At 39.1% G+C, this 27,393-nt stretch overlaps 2 protein-coding genes across 2 annotated transcripts; one reads left to right on the forward strand and one right to left on the reverse strand.

The window, feature by feature from the left end:
• Window positions 1-33: 33 nt before the first annotated feature.
• atxn3 (ataxin 3) lies at window positions 34-5,629 on the reverse strand. The gene is made up of 11 exons (XM_042388430.1): window positions 5,525-5,629; window positions 4,848-5,012; window positions 4,719-4,763; window positions 4,534-4,619; window positions 4,351-4,417; window positions 3,500-3,587; window positions 3,248-3,377; window positions 2,980-3,143; window positions 2,458-2,614; window positions 2,157-2,218; window positions 34-2,045 (listed from the first exon to the last, which is right to left on the reverse strand). Exons 1-11 carry the CDS (start codon window positions 5,567-5,569, stop codon window positions 1,999-2,001), a joined length of 1,056 nt encoding a protein of 351 aa, XP_042244364.1. The 5' UTR covers window positions 5,570-5,629; the 3' UTR covers window positions 34-1,998.
• Window positions 5,630-7,923: 2,294 nt separating this feature from the next.
• ubr1 (ubiquitin protein ligase E3 component n-recognin 1) lies at window positions 7,924-26,496 on the forward strand. The gene is made up of 47 exons (XM_042388421.1): window positions 7,924-8,026; window positions 9,666-9,925; window positions 12,963-13,041; window positions 13,419-13,529; window positions 14,766-14,893; window positions 14,984-15,122; window positions 15,262-15,324; window positions 15,451-15,574; window positions 15,812-15,913; window positions 16,011-16,099; window positions 16,191-16,289; window positions 16,434-16,591; window positions 16,687-16,786; window positions 16,896-17,024; window positions 17,198-17,378; window positions 17,476-17,528; window positions 17,717-17,827; window positions 17,937-18,002; window positions 18,105-18,206; window positions 18,296-18,359; window positions 18,450-18,574; window positions 18,674-18,726; window positions 18,817-18,919; window positions 19,012-19,060; window positions 19,159-19,313; window positions 19,405-19,504; window positions 19,618-19,721; window positions 19,836-19,916; window positions 20,350-20,531; window positions 20,631-20,839; window positions 20,931-21,030; window positions 21,144-21,296; window positions 21,393-21,493; window positions 21,602-21,701; window positions 21,793-21,941; window positions 22,023-22,078; window positions 22,170-22,266; window positions 22,382-22,449; window positions 22,813-22,960; window positions 23,112-23,199; window positions 23,805-23,941; window positions 24,023-24,131; window positions 24,233-24,289; window positions 24,377-24,454; window positions 24,549-24,719; window positions 24,810-24,911; window positions 25,049-26,496. Exons 1-47 carry the CDS (start codon window positions 7,982-7,984, stop codon window positions 25,188-25,190), a joined length of 5,220 nt encoding a protein of 1,739 aa, XP_042244355.1. The 5' UTR covers window positions 7,924-7,981; the 3' UTR covers window positions 25,191-26,496.
• Window positions 26,497-27,393: the final 897 nt, after the last annotated feature.

A 27,393-nucleotide genomic window follows, 5' to 3' on the forward strand; every position in this document is an offset into this window, starting at 1 on the left:
CATTAATATGAAAAGAAATGAGATGTGAGAAACTTTAGGAGGAGTGAATGTTGCTTTAATCCTGGAACATTACCTAATACATTAAAAGAAAGAATGTGCTGTTGTAACATGTGAAATATAACCAAAAAAAGGATGAATTAGTACTTATTGTAAGAATGTAGTGAGTGAAAATAATGTAATCATAAAAACCCGCCTACCAACATTTTATATTCTTTCACAAGTGCATTTTAAATAGAAAAAACAAGCCTAACAGATCCAAAGAAAATGAAAACAACGATGAAATCATGGAATCCTCCTGGAAGTCAACCAGCACAAGAAGTCAAACTTTACATGACATCCAGTATGTTTGTGGAGGAATTGTTTTAAAGATATATCCACGCTAAACTATAGATGTTTATGCACTAATAATTGGTTCCATGAAAACACTGTAAACAAACTGTTTTAATGCGTAATGGTCTGTTCATTAACATTGTGTGTTGTAACCAGAATTCAGCTTGCAGGACTGAAATTTGTGGAAGAGAAATGAGAGAGATTTTAAACCAGCTGTGGGATTCAAGGATCAAATGCAAAAAAAAAAAAAATACAATGAACTTGTATGCACAGTGACATTTTTGTTGTCTTATTTCTCTCTTTGGATTTCAAATTACAAGGTTAAATAACAGTCACCCTTTAATTCTCACTATTTTTCTGTGACCAATCAGCCAATGTCTTTAACCCACAGTAACCTCAGTGCAAATGAATGTTTCTTTGCACAACTAACGTGCACAAAATTGCTTCAAAGTATTACTGGAATACATGATAATTCAAATCAGTGCAATTACACGAGTATTTCAGCAGCTGTAATAAAATAGAGGAAACAACTGATTGTACTTTGTAAAGCGGTGTCATCAAAACAGAAATCATAATTTTAACAGTCATTTCTTTATAATAAAGTCACTAAAATGTTATGACAAATACTGATGAAGAGAAACAATGTATGAAACCATTTGTCAGACTCTTTTTGGTTTGAAGTGATCCGTACTGTGCTGGAATAATGAACTATGTATTCATCTGTCAGCTGCAGTTTCATGGCGTTTACAGATTGCAAACTTTGTTCCCCATTGCATGTCAACTTATTTTGGGTGAGATATGAAAAATATGCGTCATTCGAAAATCTCTTAGATGCAGCTAACAGCTCTATAGAATTATTTTGTTCAATGGCCATCCAAAATGGTGTTTGTAGGATGTGAAATCTTAAATGTCATTGTGTCTACTCGTTTACTTAAAGGTAATAACAAAGCCACAACATCAAAAATATGTTGCTGTCTAGATACCTTAGGAGTTCACTCATGAGTTCCCAAGTAAAATGACTGATGATGTCGTGATTAAATGACCCACACATTAGTACTGGCTAAAAGATATTTCAGTACATTGCAACAAGGAATAACTTCAAAACTACACTGGTGGTCTGATGGGGTGGGCTTTGGGATCACATCTTATGGCCTACAAACCAAAGTACAATACAAAGTTAGGAGGCTCGGTCATCTTGTGAACTTTTATCTGTCATCTAAACACTGGTCTCCTATGGCCTTCACAGAACACCAATCTCTGTATGTATTCACCTCAAAACAAGTAAACACACCCTTTGTATGCTGAGGATTCCTTTCCATCTCTTCCAGAGAAAAAACAAGAATAAAAAACAGTATACAATAGAAATAGAAGGCGCCATGGTAAAAAGGCAAATTGCAAACTTGGATTAACTGCATCATGAGTTCTGTGGTCACCCTCTTCCCAGCCTCAGTGCCTCACCGAGTTAGATTAGACTAACTGCTGCCTTTTCTTTGTTGTCGTTCTCTTCTCTATAGCCTGTCAGCGAACTAACCAGGGGAAATGTGTCAGCCTTCTGACTGTCCTTATGTTCGCATGTGCAAAAGGTTAGAGGAAGGAGCAAAGCTAACCCCTTTACGGGGTTGCCATTCCAGGCAGCTGGTAAACAATGTAAGCAAACCTTTGATAACTTCACTGGCTGGGTTTTTGTTGTTCGTTCACCTCAGAGCCAGTATTCTCTGAAAATAGAAAAGCAAAGAAAGCTCAAGTTAGTATATTTCAAATCTGAACTGGACACAGTAATGATCTGCATTACATTTATATTAAAATCAGTTAATTAATGTGCTCACCTGAGCCACTTGTTGATTTTGTGTTTGGTTGTTGAGGAATGTTCGGCTGAACTTGCTGCTGCCTAAGTAGTCAATGAAAATGCATGCTGTTATTTTCCATTTACTTAAAGGGGTTGGACACAAAATCAATCATACTACTGCATTACACAGTACACACTTATATGTACAGCACATACTCATGTAGTTGAGTATACACATATATATACATATAGCACAACTACTGAACTGGATTGCTAATAAGTGTTTACAATATTGTGTCCACACCCTGTACAGTATTCACCAGACATGCAGTTGAACCTACCGATCAAAGTAGGCTTGTCTCCTCTTCCTCAGTTCCTCGGCTGTAAGCGTCTCATTCTGGCCGTCTTTTTGTCCTCCTGCAGCACTTCCTGCTGTCTGGCTCCCTGACTTCACATTTCCCACCTCAGACTCTGAAGACTTGTTGCTCATCACTGCTCCTATATTATTATAAAAAATAAATATCCAATTTTCAGGACTGACAATTTGCAAAAATCCTGATAAATACTGCGTATGCTTAGTGTACATATATTACTCTAAAAAATTGTTTTTAATGTAAACCTGGAATTAAATTTATGAGAATAAAACTGAAGACTAACTGATTAATTGACATGATTCATGGTAAAAGCCTGATTAATACCGCAATGTATAAGGATATAGGAGTTTAATAATAATAATAATAATAAGAAGAAGAAGAAGAAGAAGAAGTGATTTGTTGATTTCATACACTATTTTTTATAAACTGCAAATAATCTGGATGAATACATTTCAGAATATTTAAAAACCTTATGACTCATTGTTTTACCTTGCATGCTAAGCTGTATGGCCCTGCGAAGATCAGCCTCTTCATCTTCTACATCTATATCCTGTCTGCTGAGTGCCAGAGCTCTCTTCAACTCTTCATCATCATCCACAACTTCATTCTCCACACCAAAGTTCATCTCTGCCTGGCTCAGAGCTGCTGACCTGCTGCTCAAAGTAAAAAGCTTAATCAGTCACCACAAGTAAGTCAAACATTTATTTTAATCAACATGAAAAATAAATGAAATACTGTATGATCTGTACATTCATACCCTGCACTTGTCTGGGCCTCATCTTCTCCGATAAGCCTCGGCCGCTGCTGCTGCTGCACTCTCATGATCCCAAGAATCTGTTCCGCTTCACACTCAGGGAGGTTTCCTCGGATCACAAATATGGAATAACCTGTACAAATATAACTTCTATAATTAGTTCTGAGCTGAAAAATTGAAAAAATTAAATATTTTGGTCTGTAAATAATCACATAAATCTATACATTCTATAAAAATAAGTCCATTTGACATTACCTTCTTGTTGTAATTGTGCAAGGAAAAGGGCTAAATAGGTGTCTGATATCAACTCTGGTCCAGTCAACAGTGAATTCAGGTTAAACCACTGTAATAAAAGCAAAACAGCGTTTTTTAGTAAATCAAGCTATATTCAGTGGTGGAATGTAAGTACTGTACTTTTTACAAATTTGAGGTACTTCACTTGAGTATTTCCATTTTATGCTATTTTCCAATTTTACTCCTATACTGTACATTTCAGGAGGGAAATGTTGCACTTTTTTTGTACTTTTATTTTGCCACTTATTGTTACTAGTTAGTTTTCAGATTAAGATTTTAAATTAAATTATGTATTCTAATATTCTAGCTTTTTTTTTTAAAAGAATGATTAAATAAATAAATAGTTATGCACTCTGAGCTGCATCAGTGTGTGACAGGTGCTATATAAATTAAGTGTATTATTATAATAAAAAAACATATGATACACTTGTAATATAATATAGTGTGATGCTGTACTATTACTATTAATCTACCCAAAATGTATAAAATTGGCTCCACGTTGATGGAACTACAGGATTAAAATGCTCTTACATGTATCTGTTAGTGATAAAACAAACAATATAATATACTATAATAATACAACACTCTAAAAGAAGCCAGTCTGCATAATGAGTACTTTTACTTTTGATACTTTAAGTACAAATTGCTGATTATACTTCTGTACTTTTACTAACATTTTGAATTCAGGACTTTTTCTCGTATTGGAGTATTTTTAAACCACAGTATTTCTACTTTTACTTAAATAAAGAATCTGAATAATTCTTCCAACACTGGCTATATTACAACTGTTTATGAAGACAAGTGTCTCATACCTGTTGTCCAAGTTTGCGTATAGTAAACCAGTGCTCCTTGTAATTGCAAATGAAGGCTTTCTCATTTCTGAAACATGAAAGTAGAAACAGTGACAGAAAGAAAAAAACAAACAAACATAAACTGCAAAGCATTTATGTGAATACAGATGAAGACAATACACAATCTTGACAAAGAAACTTTACATTGGATTTATCATCAGGCTCTGGTACTCCCGGCTGTTGAAGAGGATAAGCTCCAAGCCCCACACTCTCAGAGCATTGCTAATAACCTGGAGAAATTATATGACAGAAAAGACACATTTATATTAATAACTTGTACAGTTTATTAATCTGTAAGTAACCATAAAAAGTGACTCTCTTAAACTCACTTGTATTGAAAAGAACCCGCTGTCATCCATGTTCCCAGACGGTTGCTTGAAACACAATCACATAACATAAATGTATACACTGTTTGGTTACAGCACGTATAAACAGACTGACCATCTGTATCTCCTCACCTGTAAAAAGGTCCTGTACTCCTCACTGCCCATGCCTCCCTCGGCCATCCTCATCCTCTCCTCTTCATCAAGCTGTTGAGCAATGGAGGACAGGTCCACGGGAGTGAAATACTCACCCTGCAGCAGGTTGTTGAGGCAGTGCTGGGCGCACAGAGAGCCCTCTTGCTACAAATAAAGGATAAGTTATTTGCGCAAATGACACTTCAAACATGACAGCACGACTTAATAGGTTTCTTCACAATTTAGCTTAGGAATTGGCTAAAAATTTTGTGCATTTGGTCTGTTTCCCCTCCTGTAACATTCATACTCAAGTATAGCCACATACAGCTAGCTTACAACACAACTAACTGTTTTTTTACTCCTCTGTCAGGCCAGATAGCTGTAGCAAGTGACCCCATTTACTAACTTGACAAAAATAAAACGCTTACGGCTGTCACAAAGTCTTTAGCGTTATCACTCCTGATTGAAAACAAACGTTTCTATTATCTTTGGCTAGCAGGTGGAGTTAGCATTGTTAGCTGTCTGGACAACAATACTGCCAAACAGCACCACAGATCTCGTAACACCGGCTCGATAGGCCCGGTAAACAAATCACCGGCATGAGATCCAAGGTTTAACAAATGAACGAAGCGAATGGCTTGTGGTTAAATGTTTTAAATTAAACGTTTTTAACTTACTTTCTCATGAAATATGGAATCCATATTCAGCTTTCTGTCAAACATTCAACTCTGACCTCCAGCCCCGCTGTGTTCCGTCACCATGGAGAGAAGGACACTCTTTACCAGCGCCCTCTAGCGGCTGGGCTCCTCATTCAAAACATTAACTGTATGTAAAAGTTAAGATTAAAGGTTATATACAGTCAATGATTCAAACCTTAAAGTCCCCCTCCTCTCAAAATGTGTTTTCATTCTTGTTCTTACAGTTGAATGTTTGAGCTTCCCTGTGCAGAAGGATTTATGTGCAGAGTTTGACACTAGAAAGCTGTTTTCACATTCATCTGCTGATTTGAGATGATTCATGACATCGCAACTTGTTTGGAAGCTGGTCCAATATTTAGCTAACACAAATGTGATGTGGAAACTTGAAGCCTCCAGTGCACAAACACTGAGGATGGACTTTTCAGTGAAGTAGGAGACATCTTGTGTCCAGCAGTTAAACTTCTGAAATTAACATTTTTGCATATTCATGGATTCTGGGTTTTTCAATGAGGGTGAAGGAATAAGAATCATTCTAAGGATTTTAATGAGGTAATGGGACTTTTTTGTGGAAAAAACCCCATATCAGACACAGTTTTGTTCCAAGCAAAGTATTTTTTTTTATGTATCTTAAAACTTGTCTGGTCTGGAAGGGATTTTTAATTGACGAATTTGTACATTTTAAACCAGATATTGTTCCAATTATTGGAATCGGTGGCCTGTGTGGGATACACAGAACAAATGTCAGTATACATCAGATTTCTGGAAAAAAAAATTGAGGATTATTGGATTATTTTGACACTCAAACCAGCCTATTCAATTAAACTGGAAAGCTAAGGATGTAATACTATACTATGAAAATTTCACACCAGAAAGTTCAACCGGGAAAATTTCATATCCATAAATCCAAGTTCTCAAGGTCCCACCATTTGAACTTTTCATGATTGAATTTAGAAAGTATTTTGAGTCTATCTTATTTAGGAAACCAGAATCAGAATCTGTTTATCAGCAAGTATGCAGCATACTAATAATGTGTCTTGACGTTTGCTCCCACAAATGCAACATAGACGAATGAAAATAGAACAAAAGTAAGGTAATAATAATAATGAAATGAACAAAGTAGTGCTAAATTTAAATGAAAATTTCAAATAATTAAAAATCTATCCACAGAATAATAATAGTTTTGAAATGAGATATAAAAATGCAACGTACAATCTTAAGTCCAGTTTGATGAAATATATGAAAGTGACCAGTGCAGGGATTAAATGAGGGATGTGAAATGTAAAGTCCAGTTTGATAACAGAACAGTTCAGCTATTTAGCAGGGCAGCAGACACAAGAACAGCTTCTTTCCAGAAGTTGTTCTTGTGTCTGCTGGTGGAGGTTTTTATGGATCTCAGTCTTTTTCCTGAGGGAAGAATTTCAAAGAGTCAGTGACTTCTTTTAAATCACTTCTTAAAACCCATTTTTTATAGACTTTCTTTTTTTGTGATGTCATCTTTTATTCCTTTTATTCTTCTTATTTTTATTTATTTATATTTATATTCTTCAATGATTTTTACCGTCTTTTTTAATCTCTTACTGTGTTTTTAAAAAAAAAACTTTCGTCTTTTTTGTCTTTTCTCTACTGTGTTTTTGCATCTTTTGTCTTCTTGTTTTAAGTTTTTTATGTTATCTTTATTTCATTATGATGCCTAGTCGTTCTCTGTTATTGTCTTAATGTCACACATGTTGTAAGTGAGGCTTTCTATAAATAAAGTGATACACAGGTCAGTGTAAGGGCTATATAAACCTTGATCACTATAGTGTCGTTGTTAGTTAAAATATGTCCATACAACGAAGTTTTAACAAAAACAACATTCATAACTTATTGACTTAAAACATCATGAAGTACTTACACGCTGCCACCAGAGGGCGCGTGTATTTTCCATCTAACAGGATGTTTGGTTTACAACATTTTGACATGAATTAGAATCTGAATCATCTTTATTGGCCAAGTATGTTTACGCATGTAGAAATTTTAGTGTCTGTCAGTGTACTTCCATAAAAAAACAACACAAGAATCTTCAGATATGACTATATACAAGTGAAACCGTTTCTGTGAACTGTAAACAGGATGAGAATAGTGCAAAGAAGTGAAGAGTGCTGAGATAAATATTAAATGGTAAAAAAAAAAAAAAGTCATGTTATTTTATATACATGTAGTCAGTGGTTATGTACAGTATATACAGCCTGGTCAAATATACAGTAAATAAGAACATTACTGATAGAAATACGGACACATCTTCAAAGGAGTGTCCTATTTGTTCAATAAATGAGTGTTAACTACATATAAATATATTTAACTCCCATCAATTATGGTCTAAAGTAGTCGCAAAAGGTTTCTATTACAGGGGGAACAGTCTCCTAGCGACACCTCCTCCTTTACGGCAAATGGAATATGGCGGAGGGTGAGAAATCCCTCAGCGGACTGGAGCTCAGCAAGGTATGATTTTCAAATAGCTGATATACAACTGACAGTGAATACTGAGAGTCGGGGACAGAATATAACAAATTATAATGCGCTAGTAACTTTATACAATATAGTTTGATAGTGCAGTGAAAGGACACCCGACTTGTCAAGCTAGCAATTGCAGCTAGCTGTTGTGCTAGCTACCTAAAATGGTTAAAATGTCTCTGCGGTTCCTTAAAGGTCTGCTCACGGACAGTGAGTGGATATGTTGCGGGCTTTCTCGGAGTCAGGACTTGCTTGAGCAGACAGCATTGTCGGTATAAACATGGCCACCGTGAGTCCCCCGTGTTGTGTAAATTTCTCCTTGTTATGTTGGTAGCCGCTTTTGTCCAACGCGCTTCAACATTAGTAAGTTAGCCGTGAGTCAATAAAATGTGAGCATCGCTGTTTTTTTGGACCTCAGACTCTTCAAACACCATTGTTTGAAAGTGAAACTGACTTGTGTTTTCATGTCGTTAAATATTTACAGCTTGACACTCGTGGTGAAGTTGACTGTATGGCATAAATTTACATGAAACAAAACAGAAATGACTCGCATTGCTTGTAGCAGACGTGGCGTATTATACTGAACTGTTGGCGCAAGTTATTGCTGAAGCAGCAGAATAAAACATGCAAATTTACTTGATATCTAGTGTAATTCTAGCTTCCACGTACAGTGCGTATGCCACTACAGTAAGTGATTGCCAACACGAATGCTGTTTAAATGAGCACATCATTTTTGTCTGCACCAACTAACCCTCACCCATCCAAACACTTGGCTGCTGTGACTGGAAAAAAAAGGCTTTGCTAAAAGAAAACTATGTCTAAATTCAAATTCAGGCACAGCTGTAAGGACAGTAAAACAAAATTTTTCTAAGAGGAAAGTATGTCAACTGGTTATACCCTTTTTTTTTTTTTTACATGGAAAGGATTCACTCCATCTCTTATTGGCAGTTCTAATTAAGACCTTTGGCCAAAAAAACATGGTGCACCTTCCAGTCACTGCTTAACCAAAAGTAACACTGTCTATGTGCTGTATATATATATATATATATATATATATACTATGATATATATATATATATATATATATATATCATAGTATACTTTATAGATGTGTCAATACCATTATTAGTATTTTTTGTTAACACAGATCTCACCAAACCAACTGGAAAAACTATCCTATGTATTTGTGCGCACACCAGCAAGCGTCAATGTGCCACAGTAATTCAGTAGACATGTGGAAGAAGCAGTGTGATTTATTCCTTACTAATAACTCAACTAGTCACTGCCTGTTATTTTGTATTTACTCTCTTGCGTGTTGAATGAATTCAGGCTTTTCTCTTTGATGCCTGGCTGGTTGCGGTGCATTGCTGATTTCAAAGACATAACAAAGTGAATGTTTTGTGGTGGCATAATCAGTCAGTGCAAAATAACTTTTATTTCTGCCTTTATCGCAAGTAACACTAAGAGTCAAAGCTTACATTGATTAGTAAGCATGATGCATTGCTAAAGGTAAATATCTGCATATGATCCTTATGATAAAGACTAATCCATGCAGTTGTGTGTCATCAGGTGGAGACAGATGTGAGTCATTGCAAAACAGGTCACGCTCTCCTTTGTTGCCTTGCAGGAATGGCAGGAGGCCACAGACAGCAGGGCGGACCTGCTCCGCTACCTGAAGGAGCAGGTGCCTCAGATCTTCTGCCTGAAGAAGGAGTCCAGCCCTCTGGAGGAAGAGGAGCTCATGCAGAGCCGACTCCTCCACCCTCTGGAGTGCTTCCTGTTTGGAGAGGATCCTCAGGAGGGTTTGGAGAAGCTCAAGCAGGGCAGCACCTCCTCCCAGCTCTGTGGACGTGTCTTCAAAGAGGGAGAGACTGTCTACTCCTGCAGGTCTGAACACATCCTCTGATCAACTGTAAAGTTATTACAACCATACAGACAGTAGTTATTTTAGTTGCCCTCATTAGTTGTTTTGACTATATGGTGATAAATGTCAAGATCTACAGTGTCATAGGGCATCCCAAAACTATTGTTTTGATTGTCACTAAAATTTAGCATGAAATAATGCAGATATCAGAATGTATTTGAACAATACTCAGCCCCAGTGGAGTCTGAGGTTACTGGATAAAGTATGAATCCACAGAGTTCAAAGATAGGAATATATCATAGAGGGTATTTGACTTCATCAAGCCACTTCTATGGGAATTGCCTTGCTTCCATAGGTTACAGTTTGCTCCAATTACGCTACAACACCACAGTAGTGAGGCTAAAGGCCTTTACACACTGGACGTGATTTTTTTCGTGCCATTAATTCGCACGTCAATATATTTTTTCGAACTGTTGTTTGTGTTATGAGTACTTACACACAGAACGCGAATATTACGAGGCGAAAAAGCAACAAGGTCGATTTATCTGAGTTTTCACACAGCGAAAACCAAAAGTGTAATCTGCACAGACAGCTGTTTCTTGCTACGGCCTATGTGGAGTGTTGAATATCCTGCTGTATGTTTTGAACTTATTTACCGTATCTATATTGATTGATCAGCTCCAGGTCTGTCTGTGAGCACTGCAGGCAGACAGGTAGGTTCACTCGCTGCAGTGGGCGGAGAAATAAAGCCAATGAATCAATACATTGATGTATCATGTATCATATGCATCATCACCATGTATTTATAAATACAAACACTGTGGATTTCTTCCCATGGGGCGGACATGCAAACTGTTTTGGTTCAGTAACTTCCTGCTGTCAGTCAGCCTGGTGAAGGCAGTTTGTCCTCTCAGATTCGCAGGAGCTGCAGCTGACAGGCGGCTACTTATGTGGACATGAGACGCTGAACGCAGGTCGGAGATCATCATCATCACTGGAGGATGATGTCAACATCCTCCAGTGATGATGATTTTGTCCTTCTTCTCCTCACTCGACAAAAGAAGAGGAGAGCTTTATATCCGCTCAATCCACACCGGCTCCGACCTGTGTTCAGCGTCTCTGTCCACAGAAGCAGCTGCTGGACAAACTGCTTTCACCAGGCTGACTGACAGCAGAATGAGCTTTCACAAATTCTGTCGCAAATTCGTATTGCTGCCGGTGTGAATAGCTTTGATGCGAACTATTCGCAGACGATTATTTCGCAATTTCGTGTCGTGTATTTGCATTGCTGTGTATGTGTAAAGGCCTTAAGCTGCAAAAAGTTTGATAAATTGCAACGTCTGTCCATCGTGAGTTTGACAATGTTATAGGAGCGCACCCTTATCAATTTTACTTTAATCAATCAATCATTGTGTATATCTACACCAACCATTTATGTAAGTTAAACTGTGCTCAGCAAGAAGCATTCACCTCGTAACATTTCTTAAATGTGGGAAACAAAATGTAGCCTATAAGTTGGCAGTGCAGCTATTGTTGATCTTGTGATTTTATACTGTTATCTTCAATTGTAAAGTGGCCTATATTAACCTGCTTTGTCATTGTGCATGCACTTACAATAGAGTTTGTGGATAAATATTGTGTAAACTGTGTAGTTACTCAGCTAGCATTCACTGGGTGTGGCCAGCCAACTGTCTGTGACCATCGGTGTAGATACTGCAACAAGATTCAGCATTTCATCTCAAGCAAGCCATTTAAAAAGATTAATGTCAGAAAAATAAGTGAAGAAATGTGAGTACTTCTTGGTGGCAACACTATTTAATTTACATAATGTAATACAAAAAGGACCAGACAAATATATACTGTGCTGAACATAAGATAATTGAAGACTTTCAGAAGGACACCTACATATTCTCTTCCTGTTTTCAACATCTGTGGTCACCACCACAACAACCATGACACATTCCCCTGAAAGCCACCAGATAATACCGTCTCTGGTTAAACTGAAACATTGGTCGACCGATTAGAAGATTAAAATAGAAGTGAAACTAAAAGTATAAAAGTGCTGGCAACAAAATGAACTCTGCACCTCTGGTTTCTGTTTTTTAGGAGCAGATACTAAACACAAGGTGATGTCTGAATAAACTTAACTCTGAATAAATAACTATGATAAAATTGCTCATGAAAGTTAGTAGTAGTTCACTAAAACTACAATAAGTACTAAAAAGCACAAGAGATTAGGTGAAAGTTGAGTAAAAGATGAATGTGATATGTAGTGAGTGTAAAAAGGTTGCTCCTCTCCCTTTTCACTAAGCCTTGGTTCCCAACATTACTTGTGTTTTTGTGTTAAATCACTAATTTCAGTCTAATGTTTGTGTTAATTTCAGTCATGTTGCACAAATGTGATACGGGTTTCAGTTGAGTATTTTGTATTTCACATTGTTACATTTTGTGTGTGTTATCAGTGTAGCTCACCCTGTGGTAGCCTGAGATGGTACGTTCTAGTTAGGTGAGGCTGAGAAGGTGAAAAGCCAGTCACTGGTCTATTGAATGCAATAGGGAAGAGAGTAGGTGGCAGCTTGCTGTGAAGCTGCTGATTTTATTTGTTTGTTGCGATGGCGTAAGTTATTGTTGTTGAATTTCCCAGGGTTCGTTTTTGCCTCTGTGTCGTTCATACTTTTGTTAATAAATGTCACTTTTTGTGCACATACTTCGGCCTGCCAACCTGTTTTTTTCCAACATCCCTTTAAAGGTTTCCTGTGCTCAAATACCAGCTTCTGCCCTTTATACGGGGTGGCGCCACTACAGTGAGACTTGTATGTACTTGTATGTTTGACAACACAAAATACAAAATAATAATAAAACTGAGTTGCTCAATTTGATCAGCGCCAGCTAACTGAAGCAGCATGTCCTCTAACATCAGAAAATACATTTTCCACCTTACAAGAGATGATCTTTGCTTCACTTTGTTTATTGCAGTTAGGGTGAAACTGCACTCAAGAGGTGGTACAAGTTGTTGACATATGTCCAATCGGGTAACAAATCCTTTTCAACTCATTGCAGGGATTGTGCGATAGATCCCACTTGTGTCCTGTGCATGGACTGCTTCCAGGATAGTGTGCACAAAAGCCATCGTTACAAGGTCAGTGTCAATGTAGATGTTTACATTTTTATAATGAAATTCAAATCATGTCATGAGTGTTTAATTGTCAATGACGCTAATCATGATTTTGCCTTAACAGATTAACAGATTTTATTTGAGTTCGAGTCAGTCACAGCCAACTTGTTGCTAGCTGTCAATCACAATTTCATTAGATCATTTTTGTGCATCCACCTTAAATTTTGGGAAGAACACTTCAAAAAGCTATGATTAGTTCAGATTTAGTGATTGAGTTCATGATTTTTGGAACAGAGTGTCACATAATAATGCATCCCCCAGCTAAAGCAGTTGCATAACTTAATTGCGGATGTGTGTATCCATTACTTATCAGTGACATACAGTATATGCATTTTTCTCAGATGCACGCGTCATCAGGCGGGGGGTTCTGTGATTGTGGGGACATAGAAGCCTGGAAGATTGGCCCCTGCTGCTCCAAACACGACCCAGGGGCAGCCACTGCCATGGTAACGGTGAGTTACATAATAGAGCGGAAAGAGGGACGTGGGAGGGGCGTACTTGTCCCATTCTGTGTCAGTGAACCCCAGAATGCTTATTTTCCCATCTTAGGCTTGATGCTGCTCTCTTAGCTGCAGCTTTGGCTCCGGAAATGAGAAAGAAAAAAACACTTTGTTGACCTGCATCAACTGAGAAAATTTATAACTACTTTAAGAGAGGGGGGGGGGGACTGAGAGCAAATAAACTAGTGGGAAAAAGTTGTGGGTGAGACAGATTGAAAGCAGCCTTTCTACAATTGAATGGTGCAGGGATGTATTCAGTTTAATGCTTGGGTTACAGCTTTTCCCACCAAACTGCCACCTGGTACACATTTTGATCGGTTGTTGCTGTTCAGCACTTGTTTGTTAGGCCTATCTTTGCTGATCACAGCGTTTGGGCTTTCCTTTGATAAGATCATGTTCAGGGGCTTTGAGCAGACATGCAGCTTGACAGCTCTGTGCCTTTTTTCCGTAAACAGCAGGTGCCTCTATTAACACAGACATCGCTGGCCCCGGTCCGCCAGGCTGCTTTGTGTTCTCTACCCCAGATCCAAACCTGTGCTTAACAAGCAGTGACACATCACATGACCACAACAGCATCTCCACACTGAACATGAAAAGCCCATCATGCTGTTCCAGACCTCTCGTTGTTTAGATTGGGGTAGATTCCAGTGCTTTTTCTCACACAGTAGTGTGACGTAGAGATTGATGTAAATATACAGACTCACTGTATGTTTTGTTTAGTTTGTGTGTTAAATGTCAGACATTTGTACGAAATACTGAGCTGCTATGTGGAATGTTTGCTCTCAGGGGATTTGATATTAATGTTATCAGGCCAGATGTTTATTTTTCTCTTATTAAGCCAAATATGCAGACCAGTTCCTTGTCACATTATGGAGTCACTGCTAGTGACACAGGAAATAGGGATTTGTAAAGGTTATTACAGGAAACATTTCAGTGAAATTGCATATTGGTGTTGAAATATGTCTCTGTCTTTGCACTCATGTGCTTGTAGTGATGCAGCATTTTTATTAAATCACTTTAGGCTTATTATTGACATAACTAACAAATGACAATTTGCAATGTGTGAGAAATGTTTCTGTCAAGTGGAAGACAATGTTTCAAGGAAGTTATTTTTGGAGAAGTAGAGCTCTGGGGAGTGCTGGTGCTGTGCTCAAAAAATGTCCTGTGTGATTCTCTCCTCCCTTGCAGGATGAGTGTGTGTTGGAGCCTGAGTTATACGAGCGTGCTGAGAAGCTATTCCGGGTATTACTGTGCTACGTCACAGATTTCCTGGTGTGGGAGGAGAACTTTGAGCTATCAGCTGAACTCCAGCCGCGGTACGGCCTGTGTGATCACACACACATATAAAAAACCATATGCAAAGTGCCCAGCTTTACTTTTAACAGTGTATTTCTCCATCCATGCAGGACAAAAGACAATGCATACTACTGTGTGCTGTACAATGATGAGCACCACTCATACGACCATGTGATCTACACCCTGCAGCGCTCTGTTTACTGCGATCAGGCTGAGGCACAGACACACACATCACTCATTGACAAGGAGGTATTTTCTGAGTTTCATCTGCTCGTGACTTTCAGTTTACATTACTGCCATGTTAAAGGAAGCTATGTAGAATTGCACTGTATTATTTCACTCAATAGCAGATAATCTCATTTTGTAAATATTATTAACCGTTGCACAGGGTCGGCGGGCAGTAAAGAGAGGAACCTTTCGATCATGCCAGCAAGCAAAAGACCTCATCAAGGTAAATACCAGCCACTGATTTTGTGCCAATTTAGACATATCAATATTAATTCTTGAACCTGAGGCCATTACTGTTCAGTTTTTCCACATTTCACTGAGCTCTAATTCTTTCACTGCTGTGTTGCAGTCCAACTCCGAGCACATTTCCCTGCAGCCACTACGTGTAGAGATCCTTCATGCAACAGTGATGGCTCATCAGACGTTTGCTCTGCGCCTCGGCTCCTGGTTCCAAAAGATCATCAGTTACTCAGGTGCTGCCATCATCGTCACTGTACTTGCACTAAATAAGTCTCACAGCTTTACATACAGTTTGTGTAACTTTGACATGTGCATTTTCTATACCTGGAGAGACTGCAGTTACTGATGATTAGTGATTAGTTTGCTTGGGCTGTTTTTTCTAGTTACTGGTTTCTGATGGCTATAGTGCACATTTGTACATGTACAGTTGTATGTCTTGTGACTGGGAACCTTTTGTGTGTCTTGTGCAGTGGGCTTCAGACAGGCCTTCTCACAGGTGGCACTGGAGCCCAACGAAGACAACCCTTGCCTCATCAGCAGACTCATGCTTCACGATGCCAGGATGTACAAAGGCAAGTACATCTGACATTGATTTTCATACATAATAGCAACTTATTCTCACCTTGATTTCATACACTCACACAGAGATTTTTTTCTTATTTCTTCAAGGAGCTCGCAAGATAGTACATGAACTGATTTTCTGTAGTATGCTTATGGAGACAGAATTCAAGAGGCTTTTTGCAATCGAGTTTACAAAGGTAAAATAAAACAATTAGAATGTGTATTTTATTTTTTTGGAAGTTCTTTTGCATAATTAAATGAGTACATGTCCCATCTTTGTCTTTTCAGCACTATAAGCAGCTGCAAAAGGACTTCATCCTTGATGACCATGACAAGAGTATATCCATCACTGCACTGTCTGTTCAGATCTTCACTGTACCCACACTGGTGAGTGTTGTTTGTTGTAGGAGCGTCAGAGTGGGCTGAATATGGCATATCTTTAATAATTGTGCCTCTTCAAGAAGACATTATGTATCTGTGCCTTAACATTTTTGCCACACTTTTGTTCTCACATTCTTGTCCTTTCTCCAGGCCAGACAGCTGATTGAAGAAGGAAATGTCATCAAAGTGATTGTTGATACAGTCACAGCATTGCTGCATGAACATCTGGATGATAACAATCGCTTCTTCTTCCTGGGCTACAACTCTGACAAGTTCTCTCGCATCCAGGTCATTTTCCACGACCTCAGGTGATTAAATGGGCAATAGATTTTAACAAGTCCTTTGTTCCCAACTCTTTTGGGAACAAAGGACTCTTTTATCTAAGATCTAACTCCTGTCTTAGGTATATTCTGATCAGTAAACCCCCAATGTGGACTGAAGAGCTGCGGAGAGAGTTCCTAGAGGGGTTCAAAATCTTTCTCGGGCTTCTCAAATGCATGCAGGTAATTATGGCAATGCTGATTCATTCTTTAATAGCAGGACTACTACACCAGGTTATGGTAACTCAGTAAACCAGATAAATAATGAATCTTCTTTCACTTTTTTTATCAGGGCATGGAGGAAGTGAAGCGCCAGTTTGGTCAACACATTGCAGTAGAGCCAGAATGGGAAGCTGGCTTTTCTCTCCAGATCCAGCTCCGCCACATTCTTGCTATGTTCCAGGACTGGTGCGCATCTGATGTGAGTTGTCATGCATCGCATCCATCAAACCATTATTCCACAACTAGTGGGAGTGCATCTGTTACCCCCCCCCCCCCCCTTGTCAATTCCCTTTGAATGGACAGAAAAGACAGTAAGAAAGAGAGGAGTATATTTCTGCTTCACTCAATTACTGCTTATGTTTGCCCCTTCAGGAAGAGGTCTTGCTGCTTGCATTTAAAGAGTGCCACAAAGTCCTGATGCAGTGCAATAACCAGCCCTTCCACCGGGAGCCTACTGACTACTACATGTGCAAGCACATCCTTAATGTTCGTCCGTACAAAGTGTCTCAGGAGCCTGTCAGCATACACCTGCCCATTTCCAGGCTACTGGCTGGTAGGAGAACTAATATTTGCAAATCTCAGTGATTTATATCTGTATATTTTCTGTTAACTGTGAACTTAATACTGTGTCCATTTTTTTTTATCTCTAGGCTTGTATGTACTTCTCTGCAGAACAGGGACAATTGAACGTCTGCATGATCCTGTAAGTCATGTGAAAAATGGTGTTTATCACCATTTGTTCATCCCTAGTGATAAATGTTTAGTAAGCTTCCACTGTCAATGAGACAACAATCAAATACTCAATGATTGCACTGTTGTTGTACTTAATGAGTGAAATGTCTTAATCGCCAGTGTTGTCATTCATCTTAATGTTAAGCCTGTTTGTTGCAGGAGAGCTATGACTTCACCCAGCTGGCGGAGCATCCTCTGCGCTGTGTGGTGCTGGCTGCACAGGTCTCAGCTGAAATGTGGCGGAGAAACGGGCTCTCATTGGTCAGCCAGGTATATTGCATTTTATTTTTGGAAATTCAAGGCATTCATTCTCTCTCCCTGTGTTATAATATGTTTGACTAATAATTAACAAATTTAAATTTTTTTTTCACATGATCAGGTCTATTACTATCAGGATGTGAAATGCAGGGACGAGATGTACGATAAAGATGTTCTCATGCTTCAGGTTGGTGCCAATTTTCCTCATGCTTTTAACTTTGAACCTTTTTAGGCATGTAATGTGGTGATATCATATGAACCCTGCCCCCCTTCTGCAAATTGTTTACAGATAGCTGCTTCCAAAATGGATGCCAACCACTTCCTCATGCTGATCTTGTTGAGATTCGAGCTCTTTGATTATTTTAATGGAAGTTGTTCAAGCAAAGACCAAGTAAGGAACACCTAAAGTAATCATTCATGGAAAAAAGGTTTTGTGCCACTAAATGCTTTACTTTTAATGACATGCGACTTAATTTACAGGATGAGTTGATACAGTGGAATCGACTGACAGAAGAGATGCTGTACCTCCTGATCGTCATCGTTGGTACCGTGTTACATGCTACTAATCAAAATTGGGAGGTTACTTAGTTGATATGAATCACACAGTAGTGTCTGATCAGTGTTGTGTTTCCAGGTGAGCGCTATGTCCCAGGGATCAGTCAGGTGACGAAAGAGGATGTGACAATGAGAGAGGTCGTCCACCTGCTGTGCATTGAGCCCATGGCTCACAGTAGCCTGGTCAAAGGCCTGCCAGAGAATGTAAGATACTGTCTTAATTATAGATTATTAATTATAGTCTTAGTTCTCACAATTGAAGAGTCATAAAATAAAAACAAACACAAAATGTTTTCCTTGTAGGAGAGCCGTGAAACTGGCCTGGAGAGTGTAATTACCAAAGTTGCCACCTTCAAGTACGTAAAGAGCGTGAAACCACTTGTGAGTTTCATCTTGACAATAATTTTTGAAGAAGTTTAATCTGTCTATTCTGCTTCTGTTTGTAGAAAACCAGGAGTGTCAGGACATGGATTATATGAAGTGAAAAAAGAGCGTCTGGTAGAATTCAACCCTTTCTACTACCATTATTCAAGATCCCAGCATAGCAAGGTAACTCAATGCCTCAACACCAGTTTCACTTTAAATGGACACAATTTATGTTGAATATCCCTCACTTCATTCTTATTTTTGACCTGTTCTAGGCAGAAGAGTCTCAAAAGAAGAGGAGAGTTCAGGAGGGCAATGATAAAGGTGATTGCTCTCTTGCACCAAGAAGTGACCCTCTTCTTTACACTATTTACTAATTAATAAACTCTACTAACGGTGCTTTTGTCTGTGTTTGTGCTCAGCTCTGCGTCCTCCAGTGCCCCCAGCCTTCTGCCCAGCTTTCTCCAGCATCGTGCGTCTTCTCTGCTGCGACATTATTGTCCACATCCTCAGACGCGTCCTGCAGAGAGCTGCAGAGGACCGAGCCACTCATTGGACAGAAGCAATGATCCAGAGGGTAAACACTACATTTATCTTTATCTTTCCAGCATTACTATTTGCTACGCAGACCACATTTAGTAACAAAAATGCACGTTGTTATGACACAGGCCTTGCACCTGATCGGTCAGGCATTGCTTGAAGAGAAAACACAGCTTGAGGACAGCACTGTGGAGGATGTGACCTTTGATTTCAGTGTTAAGGCCCGAGGTAAGTGAAAACAGATTAGCAGTTGTTTTATCATCATTCACTAACTATCTTTTATAGCTATCAGAGGTATGACCTGGCTTGGTAAATTTTTATGACTTTAATGTCTCTTTTAGGAATTGGTTCAGAGCACAGCAAGTCAGTGTTCCTCTTGTTGTCCAAGATTAAGGCTCTTCCTTCCCTTGAAGCCCAAAAAGACATGGTCAAATGGGTTCTACAGGTAGGCTCATCAGTTAGCAGTTTCCAAACTAGATTTTTATTATTTGCGTTGCATAACTTTTTGTATTTTTTTTGTAGATGCCTCCAACATTTTGTATTAATGTTTTTGTGCTAGATGTTTGAGATTGTCAAGTGCCTCAGAGAGAAGTCCAGTCCAACAGCCTCTGTGAGCATGGAGACAACCAAACCAGAGGAGGTAAAAGAACAATGAATGATGAATTTATTAATACACTTGATGAGACTTGATGGGACCTACAGTAGTTCTATAATGAACCAGCCATGGGCAGTGATTTGTCTTCGTTTCCTCAGACATTTTAAAAGAAATTAATCTATCTGCGTTACACACTGCAATTGGGCATTTAAATATAAGTTTGTATATCTGTATGTAAGACAATCTACTTAAGTGAAAAACAATAGCTAACTGGATCAAGTGAGATAAATACTGATTTCTGGCCTCCAAGAACCACAGACTCACTCAACACTCATACTCATTTACATCTCCGTCATCACTTAGGCTTACATCCACTTCACATAAAAATATCTGACCATTTCTAACCTCACCCTTAGTCTTAACAATTGTGCATCCTCTCTGTATAAAAAGTCTCTGACTTGTTTTTGCTTTGGTCCAGAGTGCTCAGGACAAAGAAAAAGCTGAGCGGAAAAGGAAGGCGGAGGCAGCCAAACTCCACCGGCAGAAAATCATGGCCCAGATGTCAGCGATGCAGAAAAACTTCATTGAGTCCAATAAGATGCTGTATGACAACATGCCAGAGAGCGGGGCGCAGGGAGAGACTGTTACATCTACTGAGAGGTGAACATTCTAAAAATGGATGTTTCCTGGTCTGAAACTGAATCAATTAAACAGAATCAATTTGATTAATTCCACTTTGGGTAATGTTTATTCATCTAGCTGTGCCATGGAGCACAGGGAGCTGTGTGTAGCCATCGGACCCCACCGAGGCTCCACCCCAGCCGAAAGGGAGGTGCTTACCTGCATTCTTTGCCAGGAGGAGCAGGAAGTGGCGGTCCAGGCTCCCGCCATGGTGCTGACTGCGTGTGTCCAGAGATCCACAGTGCTGACTCAGTGCAGAGGAAAGATACCAACCAACAGAGCAGATGGTCAGTTTCATTCACTGTAACTGCAATTTTATGGGAAAAATCAGACTCAAACTTATCTGACTCATATTTTCATTGTATTTTTCCTCTAAAGGGACGGGGACATCATATCCCCTCTTCATGCCTCCTGAACTGGCTGTGGGGGCCCACACTGGCAGCTGTGGACACGTCATGCATGCCACATGTTGGCAGAAGTGAGTCATCACAAAACATATTTGGCCATTTTTGGAATTATTTTTCTCACATTGCTCCTCTGTTTTTGGTCTACTGGAAGGCACATATAGTTATCATCTTCTCTGTTTTTTAGATATTTTGAGGCAGTCCAGAATACAACCAGAAACCGGCTCCATGCCGAACTGATCATCGACCTGGAGAATGGGGAGTACTTGTGTCCCCTGTGCAAGTCACTGTGCAATACTGTTGTCCCTCTCATCCCTATGGAACAGCTAACATTCAACTAGTAAGTCCAGTCTACCTTCCTTAGGCCAATCTGCAATGATATGTTGGAGGTACAGATACGTAGAGGCTATCTTAATGTTTCTGTCATTGTGTGTAGTGAAAATGCAGAGATAATTGGCCAGCATTTGACCATGCCTCGCTGGATCCAGATCATCTCTGCCAGGATTAAAGGACTCAAGTCAATCACTCAGGATAATGGCAAGACAAGCGAACATTCCATACATGCATCTATTTCAACAACTCTGCAATTTAAAGCTGGTGATCATGTGAAATAACAGGGTCATTTTTTTTCTGTCTCTCTTGCAGATTGCAACACAGAAAGCAGTAGTGGTGATGGAGACGCAGGGCTGTGTGGAGAGGGCCAGCCAGACTTTAGATCCATTCTGAGCTATGGCGTACAAGAACCGTGAGTGACACCATCCACTCCGTCAGTATTACTCAAAGTTATGTTTCTTGTAGCACAGCAGTCCGAAGTCTCTTTTGCTGCTTGTTTTTAGGAGAAAGTTCTCAGACAGCGTAGCAGAGATGCTGGTTGTGTGCGCCACCACGGTCCACAGGGTCGGTCTGCAGACGGCACCCAATGAGATGTGCCCACGTGTGCCCCTTATGGCTTGGAACACATGTGCCTTCACTATTCAGGCCATTGGTAAGACTCCTCATTTTAGCTTCTCTATATCCTTTCTTTCATTTTTAAATTATCTAAATATATACGTGTGTGTCCTTGCAGAAAACATATTGCAGGAAGAGGGCAAGCCACTCTTTGGGTCCTTACAAAACAGACAGGTACTGACTAGCACACAGTTCTCACATATAATGCATGTCATGATTTGAATTTTGTTAGATATCGTTTTTGTGAAATACTTCTCCATTTTAGCATGCAGGTCTGAAGGCGATTGTTCAGTTTTCAGCAGCCCAGAGATTTAAGAGCTCCCAGTCTGTCATCCAAAGGCATTTCACCGATATGTTGGGAGGTACCTGGTCCATCTAATCATAATTAAAATGCATTATAAAGCAAATGGAGTTCTCCCTTGTGTATGAAATGTACAATATAAGTTAATTTTGCCTTTGCCTTGGTTCTCTTCCCAGTCTTGCTGCCTGTCCTGAACAGAAAGACCTCCCCCTCTCTTCTGGAGGTTGACTTCTTCCATCTTCTGGTAGGTCTTCAATAATGGGAACAACTGTGTCGAGAATAGACTCCAACTTGTCTTGTCCTCATCTCAGAATAAGTTATTTGACTTTATTCTGTCACACAGTAACTTAATTAATGTATTTTTTATGTGTGAATCACTGTTAATAAATACAAAATAATGATTATAGATATGTGTTCATGCTTTCAAAATGCGCAAACTTGTTGCCAAGAGTTTTGTTTTTTAATATAATCTTGATTTCTCAAATTTGACTGAAAATTAATTAAAAAAACCCAAAAAACTAGCTCTTTTAGGCTTTTACTTGAATTTATTCATTTGTCAGAATTGGTGTAACCGTTTTGTTTTGTGTGTGTGTGTGTGTTTTGTCAGGTGGGTTTGGTGTTGTCTATACCCTCACTGTATCAGGAGGAAGCTGTAGACTTACAGCCGTCTGCTGTCAGCTCTGCCTACAACCATCTGCACATCCTACATCTGGTCACCATGGCTCACGTGCTGCAGATCCTCCTCTCCTCTGCAGGTACAAACAGTCAAAACTCAACAATACAAACTGGTCTATTAGTACTGCTGATATCTACTATTCACTGAACTCCTACGGAGTGCTTACAAGTAGCAGTATATAGTGATAAAGATGATTATGGTGATTAAATAAAGGATGAATTTCTGTGCAGATTTCCCTGCTGTAGCGGGTGGAGAAGACACAGAGGAGGCCAGAGTGGCAGGAGAGCTGTACTCTACAGTGTCACAACACACTGGAAGGTACAAATGCCACACATCATCCTGTCAATTATCTCCTGAAATGCTGGAGCATAATTCTTTTATAAGTTGTTTGTTGTTGGATATAAAACAATATTGATAAAAGACACACTAGTAAGCTAAGAATTTTTCTTGCAAAAAAAGTGAAAGTGTTAAACTACGTCCAAGGGGCAACTTTGAGAGATCTTCATAATCACAGACTAACTGACTTGAGTGTGGATCATGTAGTCCAATAAACATCTGTCTGTGTGGATTAGATCACAACTGTTGCAGTGTTAGTACAGAAAGCAGCGCCATTGTTAAGGGTTTTCTTGAAGGCACAGACATCTTTTGTCAAGGAAAAATATACTGGCTACATGTTCCCTCATGAGCCACCAATAATTGCATTGAGTATGGAGAAAGTTTGTTGTAGCAGGCGGAAGGGGCCAGTTATTTTTCATTTCCCTGTTTTATAATCAAACTTGACAGGAATCGACCACACCCGATGTAATGGAGACTCATGCCCACGCAAACATTGCTCCTTGCCATCAAGGCCATGCTGCATGCTCAGAAGTATATGTACGATAATGTAGCTTATTTTACAGATTGTTCTGTGGTTTCCCCATCAGGCTGATTCCAGATGTGTCCGGCAGCTCTGTGGCTGAAAGAGTGAGGAGAGGAATAGAACCTTTCCTGCGCTGTGCTGCTCTCTTTTTCAATTGCCTTACAGGAGTACATCCTCCTGAGGATCTTTTTAGTTCTTCTGGTAAGTGAAATGTAATTGCTATATCATCATATCATGCTGTATACACTAGTGAATTCAGGCTCGACATTTGGTCTATTGCAGTTACATCTCAAGGACAGGTGGAGGCACTATGCAGTTATTTGGCACTACCCTCCAACGTGTTCCAGCTCTTCCAGGAGCACAGAGACACTGTTACTCCACTCCTGCACACGTAAGTGATAAACATTGAAGCAAGGTCAATGTATTTAATCTGTGATGTCTTAGTATTCAGGCGAGTAGTTTTGTTTCAAAAATGTTTATTTTCTCTCTAAGGTGGTGTGGGAGCCCAGCTATAACCAAAGCCCTGAAAGGCAAAATCCAGACAGTCAGGTAGACTTGGTGTTAATTCAGTCCCCCTTTTTGTTTTTGTAATTGAACATCTCCTAATAATTAATCAATAAACTCATATTTCTACAGATATCCTAGAAGAAGGAATCGATTAATTGAGCTTCCTGAGGATTACAGTGCTCTCCTCAATCAAGCCAGCCATTTTCAGTAAGTGGAAAAAAAAACCCAGAGTCCTTTCATTCAGTGAAAAATTCTGCCTCTGATGTTCACCCTTCTTGTCTTCTCTACACTTTGTCCTCAGATGTCCCAAGTCTACAGATGACGAGAGGAAGCACCCGACCCTGTGCCTGTTCTGTGGGGCCATGCTCTGCTCTCAGAGCTCCTGCTGTCTCAGTAAGCTGGACGGGGAAGACGTGGGAGCTTGCACCGCCCACGCTGCTACCTGTGGCGCAGGAGTGGGCATGTTCCTCAGGTAGGTCACTGGGACCTAGAGATCAAGAGTATTATTTTTCAGTTGTAAAATGTGCTTTTGATCTTCATTTTATTGATTTGATGTTGACAGGATAAGAGAGTGTGAAATCGTACTGATGGCCAGTAAAACCCGAGGAAGCACATATCCTGCTCCTTATCTGGATGATTATGGAGAGACTGATCCTCACCTTGTGTAAGAATTGTTGATTTAATTGACTTGGTGTCGATATATATGGCCACAAAGTACATATTTTCATCATTTCAAATGTATTTTTTGTTCTCTTGAACAAACACTTTAATGAAATAGATCCTCTGTCTTTTCATTTCCAGGCGGGGCAATCCATTGCACCTTTGTCCAGAGCGTTACAGGAAGCTGAACCAGCTGTGGCAGCAGCACTGCATCCTGGAGGAAATCGCCCGCAGCCTGGAGGTGGTCAACGTTATGTTTGCATTCGAGTGGCAGATGTTGTGATGATTGGTCCAGCTGCGGCGGCCGGGAAATAAAGAGCACAGCCATAGAGCACAGTCTGCTCCAGTGCTCCCTAGGCTTACACACACACACACATACACACATACATACACACCCAAACAACTAACCCTCCTACAATCAAAGGAGGCCTGAGTGGCCAACCCCTCCCTGATGAAACCCCTGCTGGAGTCCAGAGAGATGGGACGGTCAGATGAGGAAGAGGAGGATGAAGGATAATGGATGGTGATGGATAATGAGCAAAACCGAAGTCGCCTTGTTTTAATTTGATTGTCTGCTCTGAGAATGAGTTTCTCCTAGAGTAATGTTATTTGCAAAGAGGCTCATTCAAATAAAGACAAACATCAGATACACACTAACATGTTTCTGTTATCAGTTTATGGATTTGATTTCTGTCCTCAGTAATGCTGTGAATCTTATGAATTCTCTTTTTGTGTTAGAAATTCTTATTTGTCATAAGTTATAATTGTTGATTTCTGCTGTTGTGGAGGGTACATTCATTTGGAAGTTTTTTGGGATGGCCAGAGACCATTTTTTGCTTTTTCCCCATTAATTATATAGATGGTCCAAATTACAGGGCCATATCTTACTATCACCTTTCCTCATATATGTATGTATATATATATATATACACACACATATATAATGGATAAAACATTTATAGAATATACATTATTTTCAAAGTTGTATTGAAACAAATCCAGTATTCTGAGAGCAGTATACTGTACCCTGCTTCCATGATTTCCTAATCTAGATGCAGTTAATGATAAGTAGCCATTTTGGCACATTTAAAGTATTTCTTTTGTTTTTGGTTGAATATTTCAGCCTTTTTTCCCCCTCACTGAGCACCAGAACCAATGAGTGAATTATATGAATTTATACCACAAATAATACTGTGAGATGCCCTTTTACAAAAAAAACTCTAAACATATTAGGTCAAACATATCCGGTGTTTACTGCATGTTTGTAGTGAGTAAAACCTTTTGAGGGGACCACTGTCCAACAGATTATTAATCACATTTCACCATTTGGTGTTTACTCACTAAACTCACTCTTAAATTGAATTTAAGAAAAAAAACTATGTCAATATTATATTTAAGAAAGAAATGTAAATTTTATTGACAAAATCTAAGGTAATATGTTATCTTTTTTCAGTTACTCCATTCATTATTGCTCAGCCTTTTCAGGAAATTATGTGTGAATATATCATTTCTTCCTTTTTGTGTTGTTTGACAGTACTACATGACTTCCAGGCTGTGGAAATAAAGACACTAGCCTATCTGCAGACAAACTGTTCTTGTGCCCTTAATTAATTTGAGTGTAATACTTTGCAATTTCTAATATCTTAAAGCATAGAGCACATAGAGCGTAAAGCATCAGTTTAAAAGGAAGTGATCAAATTGCCTCTTGTTTCGCCCACCTAAAGAATAAACAAATGATGATCCATTTTTTGTCATTAAAGGATAGGTTCACAATTGTTTATGTCTGTTTTAAACCAATATGCAGGTGCTCATGTATCTTGAAACCGGTTTTGCTTGCTGAAATCATTCCTTCTCTTCATACCGACCATTAAAAGATCCCTTCCTAAGGTTAAAATGAGTTAATCAGAACAAGTGAGCATCTTCCAAAGTTAGTCTTTTTAGTACAAATTCACTCTTTGTTACTATCCCTCCACTGTAGCTCAGCAAAAAAACCCTAAAAACAACAACAACAAAAAAACTGGAAATATAAAGAAGAGATTTTGTACTTAAAAACAGGCGAACTTTGGAAGATATCAGCTTTAATAGTATAACTCACACTGCTGAGGCCTCTTATTAGCTGCAGCTAAACTTTGGAATATATTGTCAGAGAGAAAGAGGACTATGGATTTTGTTCTCCATCACTTACATCAGAAGCACATCATAAAAGGATCTCTAAATGGCCAATGTGAAAAGCAGAAATGATTACAGCAAGCAGCAATGATTTGATTGTACTGATGGGCATGCTAGCTTACCGGTTAATATTGTTTTGTCAGTCATGTGAGATCCCCAGATGAGGGACAAATAGGCAGAATTCTGTTCTTCCAGAAGCGTACAATAAATTGCACATTTATAACACACATAACACATTAAAATGCAAAAGACAGAACTGCAGCTTAATTAACTTAAAACAAGCTTTAATTCAGAAACTTCCAAGTATCCAACTTATC

Source organism: Thunnus maccoyii, chromosome 16, assembly GCF_910596095.1.
Source record: "Thunnus maccoyii chromosome 16, fThuMac1.1, whole genome shotgun sequence".
Taxonomy (NCBI): Eukaryota; Metazoa; Chordata; class Actinopteri; order Scombriformes; family Scombridae; genus Thunnus; species Thunnus maccoyii.

What these genes read in the sequence shown, in the direction of transcription:
- atxn3 (XM_042388430.1), bottom strand. Translation starts at nt 5,569, where the DNA reads ATGTTTGACAGAAAGCTGAATATGGATTCCATATTTCATGAGAAA. An exon ending in CATACAGCTTAGCATGCAAG is followed by an intron (nt 2,615 to 2,979) that starts GTAAAACAATGA and finishes ATAATAATATAG; the next exon opens with GAGCAGTGATGAGCAACAAG. An exon ending in AAAATCAACAAGTGGCTCAG is followed by an intron (nt 2,046 to 2,156) that starts GTGAGCACATTA and finishes TTCTATTTTCAG; the next exon opens with AGAATACTGGCTCTGAGGTG.
- ubr1 (XM_042388421.1), top strand. Translation starts at nt 7,982, where the DNA reads ATGGCGGAGGGTGAGAAATCCCTCAGCGGACTGGAGCTCAGCAAG. An exon ending in CAGCCACTGCCATGGTAACG is followed by an intron (nt 13,530 to 14,765) that starts GTGAGTTACATA and finishes CCTCCCTTGCAG; the next exon opens with GATGAGTGTGTGTTGGAGCC. An exon ending in GATCCTCCTCTCCTCTGCAG is followed by an intron (nt 22,961 to 23,111) that starts GTACAAACAGTC and finishes ATTTCTGTGCAG; the next exon opens with ATTTCCCTGCTGTAGCGGGT.